Below are 16776 nucleotides of genomic sequence, written 5' to 3'. Positions count from 1 at the left end.
GAGGTCATGTCATCACATTCTGTGACCTTCTGACAAGCAAGGGACCCTGCAAACATCACTAATACGAGCCCAGTTGCCAAGACCCTGCTTTCATGCCTGACGGGGCTAGAACTCACAGTCTCCTGGAAATTGGACCCAAAGTCACCCAGCAGCTTTCATGCATAAGGTCAGACTAGAACTCTCAATCACGTCTCCTGGTTTCTAGGCATGTACTTTAACCACTGTACCAAACTGGCTGTCAGAAGGATGTTTACCATCACTTTTGCCAGTTAGGGAAGAGCTTGGCAACGTTAGAGGTGGTTACACGAATTCAAAAGCATGACTCCTAGGTTTACAGTCTAAAATTGGCCAAAGCAAAACAAAGATATTGTACTCTATGGTTGGGATAAAAAAAGGCAGAAAAAGTGTGGGTTAACACTTAACAAAGAAGAGGTTACATTTGAGTTTCTCTGGACTCTTCTCTCAAGATGCTCTTTCTGACAGATGCTAGTCTGCTCATAGCCGAACATATTGCAGCGAACACTATTGTGGTCTTTTTATTGTGGTTTGCGGTGAGCCACAGATGAAGGGTTTCTCTTGCTTTGGGGAGGCCCACGCAGAGCAATTTTAGCAAATGAAAAGCAGGCAGAGCTCGCAGCACGTCAACAGAGAGCGGTTGTAAGAAACCTCACCTGAGCGAGCCATGGAGCCCTCGGCCACGCGAGCCACGCTAAAAGTGCTGGGTTTGTGTGCCCTGTTGCTGCTCCTGGTGGCTGCAGTGACCATCTCGGTGGCTGTGATGGTCAGGCAATCTGAAGCAGCCCGCCAGCTGAGAGGGTGCCAGGACCGGGCATCGAATGAGACAGCAGCCCTGACATCGCGGGTGGCCGAGCTGGAGCAGGAAAGAACTAGGCGAGAAAAACAACTGGAGAAATTGGCACAGAGGGAGAAAGACCTGCAGAAACAACTGAACCAAGCCAAAGAGGGCAAGAAGAGACTTAATGCCACCTTGATGGGATGCTTGGATAATATGGTATGTGTGGGGGCAGTGGGGAATAATCTTTGGGGGCGAGTGGCATGCTGGAATGCTGATTACTTTCACGGTAGCTACAGTCAGGTCCAGAAATATTGGGACATCGACACAATTCTAACATCTTTGGCTCTATATACCATCACAATGGAGTTGGAATGAAACAAACACAATGTGCTTTAACTGCAGACTGTCAGCTTTAATTTGAGGGTATGTACATCCAACTCAGGTGAATGGTGTAGGACTTACAACAGTTTGCATATTGTGGTGGTGTATAGAGCCAAAGATGTTAGAATTGTGTCGATGTCCCAATATTTCTGGACCTGACTGTAAAGCCCTAGAAATACAGAGCCCTGCTTCATCAGTTTAAAGCCGTGTCTCTCAACCTTGACAACTTTAAGATGTGTAGACTTCAATTCCCAGAATTCCTCAGCCATCCACTGTGCTGGGAATTCTAGAAATTGCAATCCCAAAAGAAGCAAGGGACATCCAGTTAGAGAAGGCAGGTTTGATCCAGCAACCTTCCAATTGGGTGGGAATAGCAATTCAATAGTTGCCTTGAGATGGGCGGCATATAAATTTAATAAGTAAAAAAAATAACATTTCTGCAAGATCCAATGTGACTCGGTTACCAAGACCAGAGGTTTATTCTTGCAATTTTTTCCATGCCATCTGTGTACCAGAGGTGGGTTTCAGCAGGTTCTGACCAGTTCTAGAGAACCAGTAGCGGAAATTTTGAGTAGTTCGGAGAACAGGTAGTAAAAATTCTGACTGGCCCCACCCACATCTATTCTCTACCTCCCAAGTCCCAGCTGTTCGGGAGGAAATGGGGATTTTGCAGTAACCTTCCCCTGGATTGGGGAGGGAATGGAGATTTTACAGTATTGCCGCGCCCACCAAGCCATGCCACGCCCACCAAGCCACGCCCACAGAACTGGTAGTAAAAAATTTTGAAACCCACCACTGCTGTGTACCCATTGTATTGGTACTTGCCAGTGTCTTAGAAAACTATGATAGACTGCCCCTGTATAGGAAGGTTCTGTTTTAGCTACCATGCCTAAATAGAAGCTGACAGATCTCCAAAAATAAAAGTAGTTCATTTGGTTTAGTGATCATTACTATAACATACTAAAGGAAGGACTTTTAGTTTGTGCCTCTTGAATTTAATGCCCCCCCCAGGTTCTGTGGGTTCCCATTGAGCAAGCCAATTGGGGCGCTGGATGGGTGAATTAAAGAGCCAACTGCTCTGGATCCCAAACTCAAAAGCAGCCCACTCTTTCAGCCCAATCTACCTCACAGGGTTGTTGTTATAGGAAACATAATGAAAGAGTTCATTGCCTTGAGTTACGTATAAAGAAATAAGGGTGGGATAAAAAGTATATAATAAATAAATTTCAAATTTAAGATTATTTCTTTAATTCAAAAACACAGATCTCATTCTTTTTGTGGCCTTGTTTTCTTTCAATGTGTCAGCATGTTTAATTATAGTTAGAGGCTTCAAAAGTTGAAAGTCGCCCAGGCCAGCCTGGCTCTGAAAGTTTCCTGCCACTGAGTGGGATGGTCCCCTTTTAACGGCCTGTAATTTGCTTTTCTGCTAGTGGTCCTTTAAAGTCAAGATAATGTCACAATGATGCAACCAAAGTTATGCCATTTTTATATGCTTCTGTTGTGCCACTGTAGCTGCCATTTTATTTTGACAGCCTTGATTTCTAGTACATCAGTCTCCCAAACAGAGGTGGGTGGCTGCCGGTTCAGACCAGTGGTGAAATCCACATTTTTTACTATCAGTTCTGTGAGCATGGCTTGATGGGTGTGATGTGGCTTGGTGGGCATGGCTTGGTGGGCATGGCAGGGGAAGGATACTGTAAAATCCTCCCCACTCTAGGGGAAGGATTCTGTAAAATCTCTATTCCCTCCCTATTCCTGAAGGAAGGATATTGCAAAATCTCCATTCCCTCCCCACTCCAGGGGAAGGATACTGCAAAATCCCCATTCCTTCCCCACTCCTGGAGGAAGGATATTGCAAAATCCAGGAGGTATCTCAATAGGGACTGGCTGGCCATCAATGAATAATGCTTAAGGCATCTCCTGCATTGCAGATCAGTTGGACTTGTTTGAATTTGTTTTTCAAACCTGGCAAATTTAAGACGTGTGCTTTGGTTTCCCAGAATTCCATGTTGGTTAGGGAATTATGGGAGTTGAAGTCCACACATCTTAAAATTGCCAGGTGTGAAAAACACTGGGCTAGATAATATTTGTAGCATACTAGTTGCATTCTTTAAATTGTCCCAAAGAATCTTGCAAAGAATCCTTTTTGCAAAGATGCACATATCCTTTGTTTAGGAAACCTATTTTTGAAACAGTACTGTAGGTGAGAGAGAGCAAAGAGGTCATAAAATGGAGGCCACAACCGCTTATTCCTAGCCTGGCACAGACACCCTCTGGAGACTTTTTCAGCTAAACCTATAATTTAGCAACGCCTCCAGGTGGACATTAAAAGGCCAGTCCCATTTTAAAAAGACTAAAAAAAGAAAAACTCTGACCAGCCCCAGCTGGAAGGAAATGCTATTGCCAGAAGGAGATTGTGGGCCTGCCCTGCATCTGTTAAAAGAAATATAAACAGACTCAATTATCAAGTTTGCCGAGAAAAACAAAAGACTGTAAAGATTGGCCAGGAAAATCAATCTTCTCCCCTCATTGTTTTCCAAAGAGATGGAATAAGAAGGGGAAAGACTTTCCAGATGTGAAGGGAGTTGATAGCAAATAAATGCAATCATTAAAAGGATCTCTTTCTGTTTGCATCGATTTTCATTTGGGGCAGTTTCCTTGCCAATGAGTCACTTAACATTAAAAAAGGAATCTTGCTCTGTGTGGAATTCCATCAATATTGTTCTGTAGCTCAGAAATCAGCCATCCCTATTCTCTGCTTGAGGTTGTCTTCCTTTGCCCACCGCTTAAGCTGAATGTCAATTTACCTTCCTTTATTCCAAATAGTGGGCTGACTTGCAACATTTCTTAAGCCTAGAACAGACTTCTGGAGCATTACTGCACGCCAGGGAACATATGCATCTGTCATTCAGAGGCTGTTGCATAGCTGTTGCATTGATTTATCCTTAAACCCTCCAGCTGCTCCATTTTGTTGTTTGAATGTGCCTTGACTTCTGCCCACTTCACAAGAAAAAGTCAAAGAACCAATCAGCATGCAGGATGCACATCTCCACACAACATGTAGTTGTGGCTTGGGAGGTGTGCGTGTTGGCCTGTCTGCAACCACCTGCAACCTAAGCTTACCCATCAAGCATATATATGCGTCAATGCCAGAGGTGGGTTTCAGCAAGTTCTGACCAGTTCTGGAGAACCGGTAGTGGAAATTTTGAGTAGTTCGGAGAACCAATAGTAAAAATTCTGACTGGCCCCGCCCCCATCTATTCTCTGCCTCCCAACTCCCCGCTGATCGGGAGGAAATGGGGATTTTGCAGTAACCATCCCCTGGAGTGGGGTGGGAATGGAGATTTTACAGTATCCTTCCCCTGCCATGCCCACCAAGCCACGCCCGCCAAGCCACAGAACTGGTAGTAAAAAATTTTGAAACCCATCACTGGTCAATGCCCATGCGCAGTTGCAGACAAGTCTTGGTAGTACAGTGGACTAAAGCACTGCTGTTAACATCTGCTGCTTGCAATTACTGCAAGTTCAAATTTCACCAGGCTCAAGGTTGACTCAGCCTTCCATCCTTTCAAAAAAAAGGTAGGTAAAATGAGGACCCAGATTCTGGGGGCAATAAGCTGACTTTGTATAAATATACAAAAGTATGAAGGCTATTGCTTAACGCATTGTAAGCCGCCCCGAGTCTCTGGAGAAGGGCGGCATATAAATTAAAGCAAAAAAAAAAAGTCTAAATCAAGCTCTAGAAACATTCCCCGACCCTTCATCAAACTACTGTGTTTCCCCAAAAATAAGACCTCGTCTTATATTTTTCTCAACCCTAAAATAAGCGCTTGGCCTTATTGCCATGTGCTCAAAAGCCTGATTGGGCTTATTATCAGGGTTGTCTTATTTTGGGGGAAACAGGGTAATATCCCCTATACGTAGTCTATGCCCACAGCATTTTCTAGCAAGCATCTTTGCTAATTCTTATGTGTGGTTAACGTTATTGTTTTCTGCTGGCAGCCTGGTTACTGGTTTCCCTGACCTAGGCTGCTGAATCTTGGCACATGACAAGCTTCTGGGTATCTAAGCACTAATTCATTATGCCATAACTTGTGGCATACGTAGCTCTGACTGAAGCTCTTTCATAAGCTGAAGTGAAAGTACCAGCCCGTCAGTAGTGCAGGTATTAAAGCAGGGGTGGGCAACTATGGGCCCTTTATGATCTGTGGACTTCAACTCCCAGAATTCCTGGCATGGAATTCTGGGAATTGAAGTCCATTGGTCATAAAGGGGCCATAATGGCCCACTCCTGTGTTAAATTATTTGCCTGTGGTGGGAGAACCTGTGCAGGATCCCACTTGACTGTAGAGCAGTCTTGGCTAGTGTTTGAGGGAATGGTTAATTCTCTCCAACCCAACTAAAATACAGCATTGTCAGGGCTAGGGAAATAAAGTGGCTAGAGCAGAGGTCTTCAAACTTGGCAGCTTTAAGACTTGTGGACTTCAACTCCCAGGATTCTCCAGCTGGCTGGAGAATCCTGGGAGTTGAAGTCCACAAGTCTTAAAGCTGCCAAGTTTGAAGACCTCTGGGCTAGAGCTACTCTGTAAATGTCTTGTGCTGTCAGGAAAAAAAAATCACAATCAGGCATGCCTGCCTTGGTCAAAACGATCAAGATGGCAAATACGATGTTGTGAAGAAGCTCTGCCTTTTTTTAAAAAAAAGGTGGTACAACTTCCATTGTACTGCCATGGCCACCATTTTGACTTTTTTTGACCATATGCCCCCCGGGCCATAATAAACAAAGGCCTGGAGAGGGTGGAGTCACACTGGTCCTGGGTGGAGTCAAAGCTAGTAATAGGCCGAGAAAGACAAAAGTGGGTGGGGAAAAATGTCTTTTTGTTATACTCCACAGCTCTGTTTCTCAGTCCTGGCAACTTGAAAGTGGACTTCTACTCCCATTGTGCTTGATTTTATTACTTTTTAATGCCAGAGTTGTTAAGCAAATCACTGCAGTAAATCAAGATGGTCGTTAAGTGAATGTGATTGACTTGCTTGTCGGACGTTGGCTGGGAAGGTCAGAAATGTTGATCATGTGACCCTGGGGTGTTGCAACTATGGCAAATACATATTGCTTGCCAAGGGCCCAAATTTCGATTACATGACAGTGGAGATGCTGTGACAGTTGTAAATGCAAGGACCGATCATAAGTCATGTTTTTCAGTGCTATTGTAACTTCAGTCGCTAAACAAATGGTCAAGGACCACCTGTGATTATTAACAGCAAAGAAACAGGATTTTTTTTTTTACCTGTGATAATTTATTCTTAGATGAAAGGAATATGATCTCTGTGCATAGTTAGGATATTCTTGCCCAGAAACAGAACATAGAATTCTAAGAGCTGTGACTTAATACATATTATGGAAGACTGTGCAATAGATTAAGACAGAGTCACCTCAGTTTAAACATGCAGATTTTTGGCAATAATACGGACATGGATTTCCATCTTTTTCTGGGATATTTTTTCAATTCCCAGTCAAATTTGCAGCTCAGGAAATTTGCAGACCAGGAAGCAGCCCAAGTTTGCAGCCCAGGAAGTCTGAACAGGTCCAAGTTTGCTTAAGTTTGGGGAAATTTGCTAAGGTTTGTTAGATGGTTGAGCTATATTATAAATAGTTCTCCCCTCCTTCCCTCAAGTTTTATACCATTAATTTCTGTCTGTCTTGCAGATCCACTTGAATGCTAACCTGTCAGCTCTTCACAATGAAATGTCCACCCTTCAGGCAGAAGGCATGAAGATGGACAGCCAAAATGGTGCCTTGCTAGGTAAAGCATTAGATTATTATTATGGTTCACTGCAGAGTCAGTGACATGTTTAGACTAGATTTTGCATTTTTATCCACCTATTGAATCCTTCCCAGGACAGGCAGATGTTACTGTTTTGTGATGTGTTATTATTATTATTAAAATTTATTTGTTTACCCATCTCATTGCCAGAACTCTGGGCAGTGTACAAAGTTTTAAAAAATGATACAAAACCCACTAAAAATATAACTACAGAAAATCATTAAAGACATTAAAATGTCTTTTTTATGTTTATGTTATGAATTTATGTTTAAAACCATAAACAAAACCAACAGGTTGCGAAGTTCTTGGACAATGAAAAGGAATACATCCAGAGAATAAGTGGTAAAGGATTGTGTCCTGGAATATATTACTCTGATTTTGCAGGCTTTCTACCTGACTATAGTTCTTTTTTCTTTTTTCATTTAAAAGTAAAATGGGACTCTGATAAGATTCCAAAAAAGAGATAACCTTCTGCCATATATCCACCAGCCTTTATAATTTTGGTGTGGCCAAGAGTGGGAAACAAGGCATCAACTAACATTCCAGTTACTTAATTCACCCATTTGTGGATTCACACAATGCATGGAACTATGAATGCATTGCATGGTCCGGTTTCACAAAACATTCAAAGGCACAAAAAACTAAGGAATGTTAGAATCCTAGGCCTGAAAGGAGCGATGTGGTCTACTCACTGCTCTGTGCAGAAAGGCAGATGAAAACAACCCTGATCTATCTGTCTGCAATCTTAAACACTCAAAGAGTCATTTGGACCCATTTCCCACAGAAAAGAAAACACCGGGAGCCACAAAACCTGGGTGGGCGTGGCCAACTCCACATCACTCACTTCCACCAGTCACATGACCCCCCCCTAGCCACACCTACCCAGCCGGTCATTAGGGCAAAAAACTGGTTGTTAAAAAACACTGGGAACCACAAAACCTTTTTGACATCTCTCTCTCTCTCTCCCTCCCTCCCCATCTCTCTCCCTCTCTCTCTGTATCTCTCTATATATCTCTCCCCCTCTCTCTGTATCTGTCTGTCTCTGCCCTGGCTGCTTTTCCATCCCCCACCATCGCCCTTACCTTCTCAGGCCAGGTGAGGAGTGACTGGGAGGGGAGGGTGAGGGGTAGGGACAGCCAGCGGTGGGATCACCCGACAGGGAGCCACAGAGGGCCTAAAGAGCCGCATGTGGCTCCAGAGCCGCAGGTTTCTGACACCCGGTCTATCCCAATGTTTCTCAACCTTGGCAGCTTTCAGATGTACTGTATGGACTACAACTCCCAGAATTCCCCAGGGGAAACCACTTTTTCAGAATTGGTTTGCCATTGCTTCCTCCCTAGGGCTGAGAGAATTTATTTATTTATTTATTTATTTATTTATTTATTTGATTTGATTTGATTTGATTTGATTTGATTTGATTTGATTTGATTTGATTTGATTTGTATACCGCCCTTCTCCAGCAGGACTCAGGGCGGTGAACAGCCGAGATAAAACAGAGCATACAAAATTTAAAAAACAGTTTAAAAGGTAATTAAATAATTTTGGCCCATAATTTAAAACAACCCAATTAAAACCAATTTCAAATTAAAACCGAAATGGATGGGATCAAGCCAGCCCGGCTAGGTGAAATAAATGAGTTTTCAGGGCCCGACGAAAAGTCCAGAGGTCTGGTATCGTGCGTATCTCTAGGGGGAGGTCATTCCAGAGGGCGGGTGCTGCCACAGAGAAGGCTCTCCCCCAGCCGACATTGTCTAGCGGACGGCACCCTGAGGAGGCCCTCTCTGTGCGAACGAACTAGCCAGTGGGAGGCTATTTGCAGCAGAAAGTGGTCTCGTAGATACCCCGGCCCTAAGCCATGGAGCATTTTAAAGGTGGTCACCAACACCTTGAAGCGCACCCGGAAGACCACTGGGAGCCATTGCAGCTCGCGCAGGAGAGGTGTCACATGGGAGCCCCCGTCGTTCCCATAATCCCCCGCGCGGCCGCATTCTGGACCAGCTGGAGCCTCTGGGTGCACCCCAAGGGGAGCCCCATGTAGAGAGCATTGCAGTAGTCCAGGCGGGAAGTGACGAGTGCCTGAGTGACCGTGTGTAGGGAGTTCCAATCCGAGAATGTGTCTGGCTTAAAGCGACTCAGGTGTCTTGCACCTAAGAAGACTAGAATTCACAATCTCCTGGTTTCCTAACTACTAATCGCTTTAACGACTAGACCAATCTGACTCTAAGGAGTTAAGGGAGACCAAGGTATCTATGGATGTTCAGATTTCTCCTTAGCTTCAGGGAATCAAAACATCTAACCCAAGTTGGATGCAGTGTCCTTGGCTTGAAGCCCTTTCTCTTTCCTGTTCCCTGAAGTGGAGATGACCAAACTTGAAGAGAAACTGGAGGAAGCAGTTGGAGCCCGAGATGTTGTAGAGGCAGAGAAAGGACACTGTGAAGCACGGGAGAAGGCCCTCCAAGAAAGCATGTGAGTAAAATGATTGACTCTAAGTCAGGGGTGTCCAACCTTGGCAACTTTAAGACTTGTAGATTTCCATTCCTAGAATTCTGGAAATTGAAGTCTACAAGACTTAAAGTTGCCAAGGTTAGACATCCCTGCTCTAAGTGGACTCAGAAAGATCTGAATGTCTCCATGAAGAAGATCCTCTCTTGTGTCATCACACACAAGATTTTGTGAAGAAAACCTTAAAGAATTTTAATTATTATTATTTTTTTTACCTTTCCCCCCAAAAGATTCTATTGCAGAGCACTGGAGTAGAAGTGAAACAAAACTCCAAATATATTCCGCTTTTTCAGATAGCAGGTGCTGTGCTGACAAGCATCATTCTTCCTCTTGCAATGTTTAAAAACAGCCAAAAATATCACAGGAGTATTGAATCTCCTGAGAATTCAGGAATCTCATCCCCCTTCCTTTGCAGCATTTAACATCCAGCTGCCTGCAATTACTGCAAGTTCAATTCTCACCAGGCTCAAGGTCAACTCAGCCTTCCATCCTTTCTAAGGTAGGTAAATTGAGGACCCAGTTTGTGGGGGCAATAAGCTGACTTTGTATAAATATACAAAAGTATGAAGACTATTGCTTAACGCATTGTAAGCCGCCCTGAGTCTCCGGAGAAGGGCGGCATATAAATCAAATTAAAAAAAAAAAAAATTCCTGGATACACTTAAAATCTTGCAAAATTTGCAGAGACAACACAATCCCCACTTTGTGAGATTTCAGCGAGGTTCTCTTTCTTATTATTTGGCTTTGCTTTGGAGAAAGAGTAGAAACCTGGTGGATTTTTTTGAAGTCTGTCTGCCTCCTGAAATAAGGAGCGTCAAGGCCATTAAAGGGCTTATTGTCAGCAGCTCCCTTCAGAAAGTAGGGCATGGAGTGAAAGGGACAGGAAAGGCAATGGAAATAAGGACGTTGAACTGAGTTAACACTGTGTTTCCTTTCCCAGTTCCAAATAGGAAGGAAGGAAGGAAGGAAGGAAGGAAGGAAGGAAGGAAGGAAGGAAGGAAGGAAGGAAGGAAGGAAGGAAGGGGCAGGGAGAGAAAGAGAGGGGGGGCAGGGACAGACAGAGACAGACAGACAAAAATTGAATATCTGTAGTTCAGGGTTGCTATGTGAGATCCCTGTGGCTCTCTGAGCCTGATTGTTTGCTTGTAGGTTTTTCATTGCCCAAGTAGGTAACATCATCATTGTGAGGGACTATGGGGTTTCTGCTTATTTATATGTATTAGCTTGCCCTGCCACAATGGATGGATGGATGGATGTCCCAGAGGTGCTTTTTTTTTTTTTTTTCCAAAAAAAAAAAAAAAGAGCCTTGGTACTACAGTGGTTTAAAGCACCCTGTTATTAACACAGCTGCCTGCAATTTACTGCTGGTTCGAATCTCTCCAAGGCTCAAGGTTGACTCAGCCTTCCATCCTTTCTAAGGTAGGTTAAATGAGGACCCAGTTTGTGGGGGCAATAAGCTGACTTTGTATAAAATATACAAAAGAATGAAGGCTATTGCTGAGCACATTGTAAGCCGCCCTGAGTCTCCGGAGAAGGGCGGCATATAAATCAAATTAAAAAAAAAAAAAAAAAAAAAAAAAGAGGCAAATGGACTTTCTTTGTTTTTCCTTGAAGACATTGTCAAAAACTGAAGAAGCTTCTTGGATGAGAAGCGAAATGTCTTCAAGGAAAAACAAGGTTCAGTCGCCTTTTGAAAAAGCACCTTTGGGACAACCATGACCTGGATGATGGAGAATCTCCATAGATGGATGGATGGATAGATGGATCGATGGATGGATAACAGGCTATTTATATATCAGCAACAGGAAACCTGAAGGCCTCAGTCCCATGCATCAGGTGGTAGAGAATTCCTTTCTCTGCCTAATGGATGGAGGGCTGTTGGCAACCTAAAAAAAAGGAATCACAGCTAAATGGAGAAGGGGGGAAATGATCCGGCTATTGGGGTACCTCCAATTCCTCAAGTGACCAATTAGAAATCTGGTAGGGCCACTGACCGCCCTTGCAAAGTTCCAGGGGGAAGGCCCATTCATGGCCTTTTCGGAAGGAGCAGCCTCTGAAGCTGCTGCAGCAGTCGAGAGCCGGTAGCGTTTCTCCTTTCACTGATGTGTCTTCTTGCCATTTCCTTCCAGGCACAGCTACCTGGCTGAGATCGCCACCCTCCAGCATCGCCTGCAAGCCCGTTCCTCCTCTGCCCGCCGCAGGTGCCCCCCCTTCTGGTACTTATTGTGGGGACTGGCCAGTTTTTGCATTCTTTTACGGCTTGTAAGTTTCGGAGCCGAGAGAAGGGGGTCTCTGGGGCAGCATTGCACAAGGGTGGTGAGAGTCCTGCGGAGAGGTGGGGGGAATCTAAGGAAGGGTAATTGGAAAGCAGAGGTTACCTCTGTGTTGTTGGGATGTCAGTTAGTAAGTGATGGATGGCCTTGAAGGGAACTAAAGCCTGGAGCTCTCAGCCCAAACTTCAAAGCTCTTTGCAAAAGTTCATTTTGGACTGTTTTCAAGAAGGAGCTGTCCATTTTTCCGAAATCTGCTGTTGGAAGAGGGAAAGAGGCAGAAAACAGCAAATAGAAAGTAAAAAAAAAGGAAAAGAAAGTGCTAGAAAAAGAGAAGAGAGAATCAGAAAGAAAAGGACCTGCCACCCTTGCTTTGGCTCCACCCACCCTTTGCTTTGGCTCCACCTATCCTTGCTTCTGCCCCGCCCACCTTTGCTTTGGCTCTATCCACCCCTTGCTTTGACCCCACCCACCCTTGTTTTGGCTCCATCCACTTCTCATCAATTGATTTAGCCCCACTCACCAAAAGACAGTGATGTGCACTAATTCCAAAATACTACTCCGACAGAAAACAATTTGCCCCCTCCAGGCTGAATAGAATAAGTAGTTCTGTACATAATTGGATCAGAGTTGGAGGGGACCACTGAGAACATCAAGTCTACCCTCAAGAATCCAAGATTTCCCCCCCCCACACACACTCTTCCTTTTGGCTCTCCATGTTTTCTTGCTTGTTTATTGGCATTTTGTCATTTTCGTCAAAGAACTGACACATTTTTTTCTTCCACTTTCTAATCCGATGCCTTTAAACGCTACACCAAAGTTTCTTTTTTTAGCTTCTTCTGCTCTCATTTTATTTTCACTGCAATTGTGCTTTCAGACTTTCCTCTTTTAGAAACTCTCTCTTATTCTGAGTTTTTTTTTTTCCTATTACCTTCTCCTGCCTTGGAACTCTCCTTGCTGTTAATGCATGAAAATCTGCTTTTCTGGGGTTTAACATTCGCTGTTGACTGCATGGTTTTTAATTTGCTTTAAGAATCAAGAACTACTACAGTCTATGGCAGGGGTGTCAAACTCAAGGCCCGGGGGCTGGATCCGGCCCATGAGATGGTTAGATCTGGCCCTTGGGGCCACCCTAGAAATAGCGAACGACCGGCTTGCTGCCTCTGCCAGCAAAAATGGAGCTCGGGAGGACCGCAGGCAGCCCTCCCGAGCTCTACTTTCACTGGAAGAGGGTTGCAGGAGGCCATCGCAGCAGAAAACGGCGCTCGGGAGCCCGTTTTTGCTGGCAGAGTACATGGCCGCCACAGGCGCCCCCGACACGAGTGACATCGAGTTGGCCACGCCCACCCTGGTCACGCCCACCCTAGTCCCCCGAGGTCAAACACAACCCTGATGCGGCCCTCAATGAACTCGAGTTTGACACCCCTGATCTATGGTCTTTTCTCCCCTGTTCCCCTTCCTTTTCCATTTAATCAATGCAGTCCCCCCCTATAGCTCAGGATCAATTCATATATTCAGATGTCTTATTCCACAATAAATCTTGACAATTAAAAGCCCTTTTCGAAATTAAACCAGGACCAGGAAAGGAGGCTTACCAAATCCCAAAATAAAGGTGGTGAGAGTGTGTATGTAGGATAAACTGAAATAATTAACTGAAATGTAGCTAAAATGAAATTAACCCAGAATAGAACATCAGGTTTCTGGTTGCTTCATTATTATAACATAATAAGCTGCATATATTCTGAGAAAATTTTTAAAATTCTAATTTCTAAGATCTAAGATGTCATTTCTAATGCATGAGAACACAGCCATTTTCTATTCTGTTTATAATTCTATTTAAAATAAACATGTTTAATTACATAAAAAATCAAACACTGAGAAAGTATTCGTATGTACGTGAAAGGAAATCCCAATTAAAGGGGATTGTCTTCTAAGTAGATAGTAGGTATAGGAATGAATAGGCTGCTTATTCTATTCTGATTTTAATACCAAAAAATCAATCATCAAAGGGGTTTTTTTAGGAGTTACTGAGTCTAAAAAAAACAGGAAATCAAATTAATTCAGGGAAAGGTTTTTAAATTGTTCATTTTTGCTAATATTTATTTTTATAATTATATACAGTACAGTAATGATATTTTTAGCTCCTTGTCATCTAGTACCTTTGTCAAGCTTACTAAGGTATGAATTATTCCCTTTGCTATAAAAAGGCAGCACCAGATTTAAGAAAACTGATTTATGCCATCATAAGTGTATGCATTTATATGTATTTATGCATGTATAGGACACGGTGGCTCAGTGGCTAACACGCTGAGCTTGTCAATCGAAAGGTCGACAGTTCAGTGGTTCGAATCCCTAGTGCTGCGTAATGGGGTGAGCTCCCGTTACTTGTCCCAGCTTCTGCCAGCCTAGCAGTTTGAAAGCATGTAAAAAATGCAAGTAGAAAATAAGGGACCACCTTTGGTGGGAAGGTAACAGCGTTCCGTGCGCCTTTGACATTTAGTCATGTCGGCCGCATGACCACGGAGACATCTTCAGACAGCGCTGGCTCTTCGGCTTTGAAATGGAGATGAGCACCGCCCCCTAGAGTCGGGAAGGACTAGCACATACTGTATGTGCAAGGGGAACCTTTACCTTTAAATGTATGCTAATTACTAAGGTGCTGTGAGAATCTGCGTTTTTATTATTAGCTCTTGTTATTTTACTTCCTTCTGTTGCCTTCTGCTTAAACACATTTTCATTATGTTTCAGGAAGGGCTGATCTTTTTCCACTAAATCAACTAAGCAGGACCTTGAAAAAGATGGGAACGGATGGAAGATTTCCCCCCACCCCCCAATCCCTTTCCCCATACTTTAAAGGAGGAGAGCAGATAGACCCTCACAAGACTGAACTGCAATGCGGCTCCTACACATAGTCCTTGACTTACAAGAGCTCATTTAGTGACCGTTCAAATTTACAACAGCATTGAAAAAAGTGACTTATGACCATTTTTCACACTTACGACCTTTGCAGCATCCCCATGGTCATGGGATCAGAATTCTGACGCTTGGCAACTGTCTCGTACTTAGGACGGTTGCAGTGTCCCCCGGGGTCATGTGATCACCTTTTGTGACCTTCTGACAAGCAAAGTCAATGGGGAAAGCCAGATTCACTTAACGACAATGTTACTAACTTAAGAACTGCAATGATTCACTTAACAATTATGGCAAGAAAGGTTGTAAAATGGGGCAAAATTCACTTAACATGTGTCTCACTTAGCAACAAAAATTTGGGGCCCAGTTCGGGTCGTAAGTCGAGGACTACCTGTATTATGCTTTCAGGGACAGAGCAAACAGATAAAAATGCTTATCTGTTTATCTAAAGATGTTTAAACTGGTGGATACAAATATATTAACCTGAAGATTTATGCTCAATTAAAATCATTTTCTACTTAGCTGACTACTTCGTTATATAATTTAATTTCAGTACTTCAGGCCCACTGAGCTCTGTCTATCTATGGAGATTCTCAGTCATCCAGGTCATGGTTGTCCCTAAGGAGCTTCTTCAAAAGGCAACTGGACCTCCTTTGTTTTCCCTTGAAGACATTTCACTTCTCGTCCAAGAAGCTTCTTCAGTTCTTTTCCACCATTCAGTCAGCACTGATGAAGCTTCTTGGATGAGAAGCAAAATGTCTTCAAGGAAAAACAGAAAAAGTCCAGCTGCTTTTTGAAAAAGCACCTTTGGGACTGGCTTCTAATTCCCTGGCCAGGGAATTCTGGGAGCTGAAATCCACACATCTTACAGTTGCCAAGCTTGAGAAAATCTGCTCTAAAGCATCCTTTTCAATCAATGTTTTCTATATGTTTTGGATTTCAATACTCATAATCCTTAAAATTATGACTGGGAATTATGAACTTGAAACCTACAATGTTTATAGGACAACAGGATGGGAAGACTTGTTCAAACTTTGGAAAATTTTAACTGAGGGGAAAAACATAACATAGGCCTAGACTAGAAACAGTAGACACTCTAAGTAGAATTTTCTCTAATTAGAAACACTTATTTGTGTAATGTTTTCCTTTTTTATTAATGTAATAATAGAACCTGGAATTCAAAATTTGAAATTACCGGGTGGAACATTATGAACTAAGAGATTAAAAAAATAAAATAAAATGCATATCATATGTCATCCATACTTAAATCAGGGAGTTCCTTTTCATGTCCAGTTATGACATATATATTGAAAAGGAATTAGACCAGTGTTTCTCAACCTTGGAAGCTTGAAGATGGGTGGACTTCAACTCCCAGAATCCCCCAGCCAGCACTGCTGGCTGGGGGATTCTGGGAGTTGAAGTCTACTCATCTTCAAGCTACCAAGGTTGAGAAACACTGAATTAGACAAATCGATAGAAGAAAAAATAATTGTCCGTCTGATATCATTAGTTATATGGAATCTCCAGTTTTAGAGGTAATCTATCTCTGTACAGCACTTGTTACAAGAGGTCAGTATTCTGGGAGGCAGAATACTCCAAAAGAGCTAGTTTTCAACTTACAATAGTTCATTTAGTGACTCTTCAAATTTGCATCGGCACTGAAAAAAGTGACTTATGGCTGTTTTTCACAGTTACGACCTTTGCAGTGCCCCCATGATCATATGATCAAAATTCAGGTACTTGGCAACTGGTTCATACTTATGACCACTGCTGTGTCCCAAGGTCATGTGATCGCCTTTTGCGTCCTTCTGACAACAAAGCAAGTGGGGAGGCCAGATTCACTTAACAACTGTGGCAAGAAAGATTGTAAAATGAGGCAAAATTTACTTAACAACTGTCTCACTTAACAGCAGAAATGTTGGGCTCAATTGTAGTCATAAGTCGAGGATTATCGGTAGACTTGTTCAGATTTTGTCCAGTTTGAGCTCAGGTCATCTTTTCAGTAGTGCAATGCAGGAGCTGTCCAGCAGAGGGCAGTGCACGCTTATATTATATTCCGTTGATTTATTTTATGTTCATTTTTCATTTCCCT

The 16776-nt window shown here is 43.1% G+C and overlaps 1 protein-coding gene across 1 annotated transcript; it reads left to right on the top strand.

Annotated features, from left to right (window-relative positions):
• The first annotated feature begins 682 nt into the window (after positions 1-682).
• CCDC194 (coiled-coil domain containing 194) lies at positions 683-14532 on the top strand. Its single transcript, XM_070936386.1, has 5 exons — positions 683-1012; positions 6885-6981; positions 9357-9468; positions 11634-11705; positions 14523-14532. Exons 1-5 carry the CDS (start codon positions 683-685, stop codon positions 14530-14532), a joined length of 621 nt encoding a protein of 206 aa, XP_070792487.1.
• The last annotated feature ends 2244 nt before the right edge of the window (positions 14533-16776 follow it).

This window comes from Pituophis catenifer, unplaced genomic scaffold, assembly GCF_029215685.1.
Source record: "Pituophis catenifer annectens isolate HBS135680 unplaced genomic scaffold, rPitCat1.0.hap2 SCAF_1, whole genome shotgun sequence".
In the NCBI taxonomy this organism is placed as follows: Eukaryota; Metazoa; Chordata; class Lepidosauria; order Squamata; family Colubridae; genus Pituophis; species Pituophis catenifer.
Note: the sequence above shows the minus strand (reverse complement) of the source record. Positions and strands in the feature narration are given on the sequence as shown.

Coding starts and splice junctions, on each gene's coding strand:
- CCDC194 (XM_070936386.1), top strand. CDS start 683: ATGGAGCCCTCGGCCACGCGAGCCACGCTAAAAGTGCTGGGTTTGTGT. Junction 1,013..6,884: donor TGGGATGCTTGGATAATATG/GTATGTGTGGGG, acceptor TCTGTCTTGCAG/ATCCACTTGAATGCTAACCT. Junction 6,982..9,356: donor CCAAAATGGTGCCTTGCTAG/GTAAAGCATTAG, acceptor TGTTCCCTGAAG/TGGAGATGACCAAACTTGAA.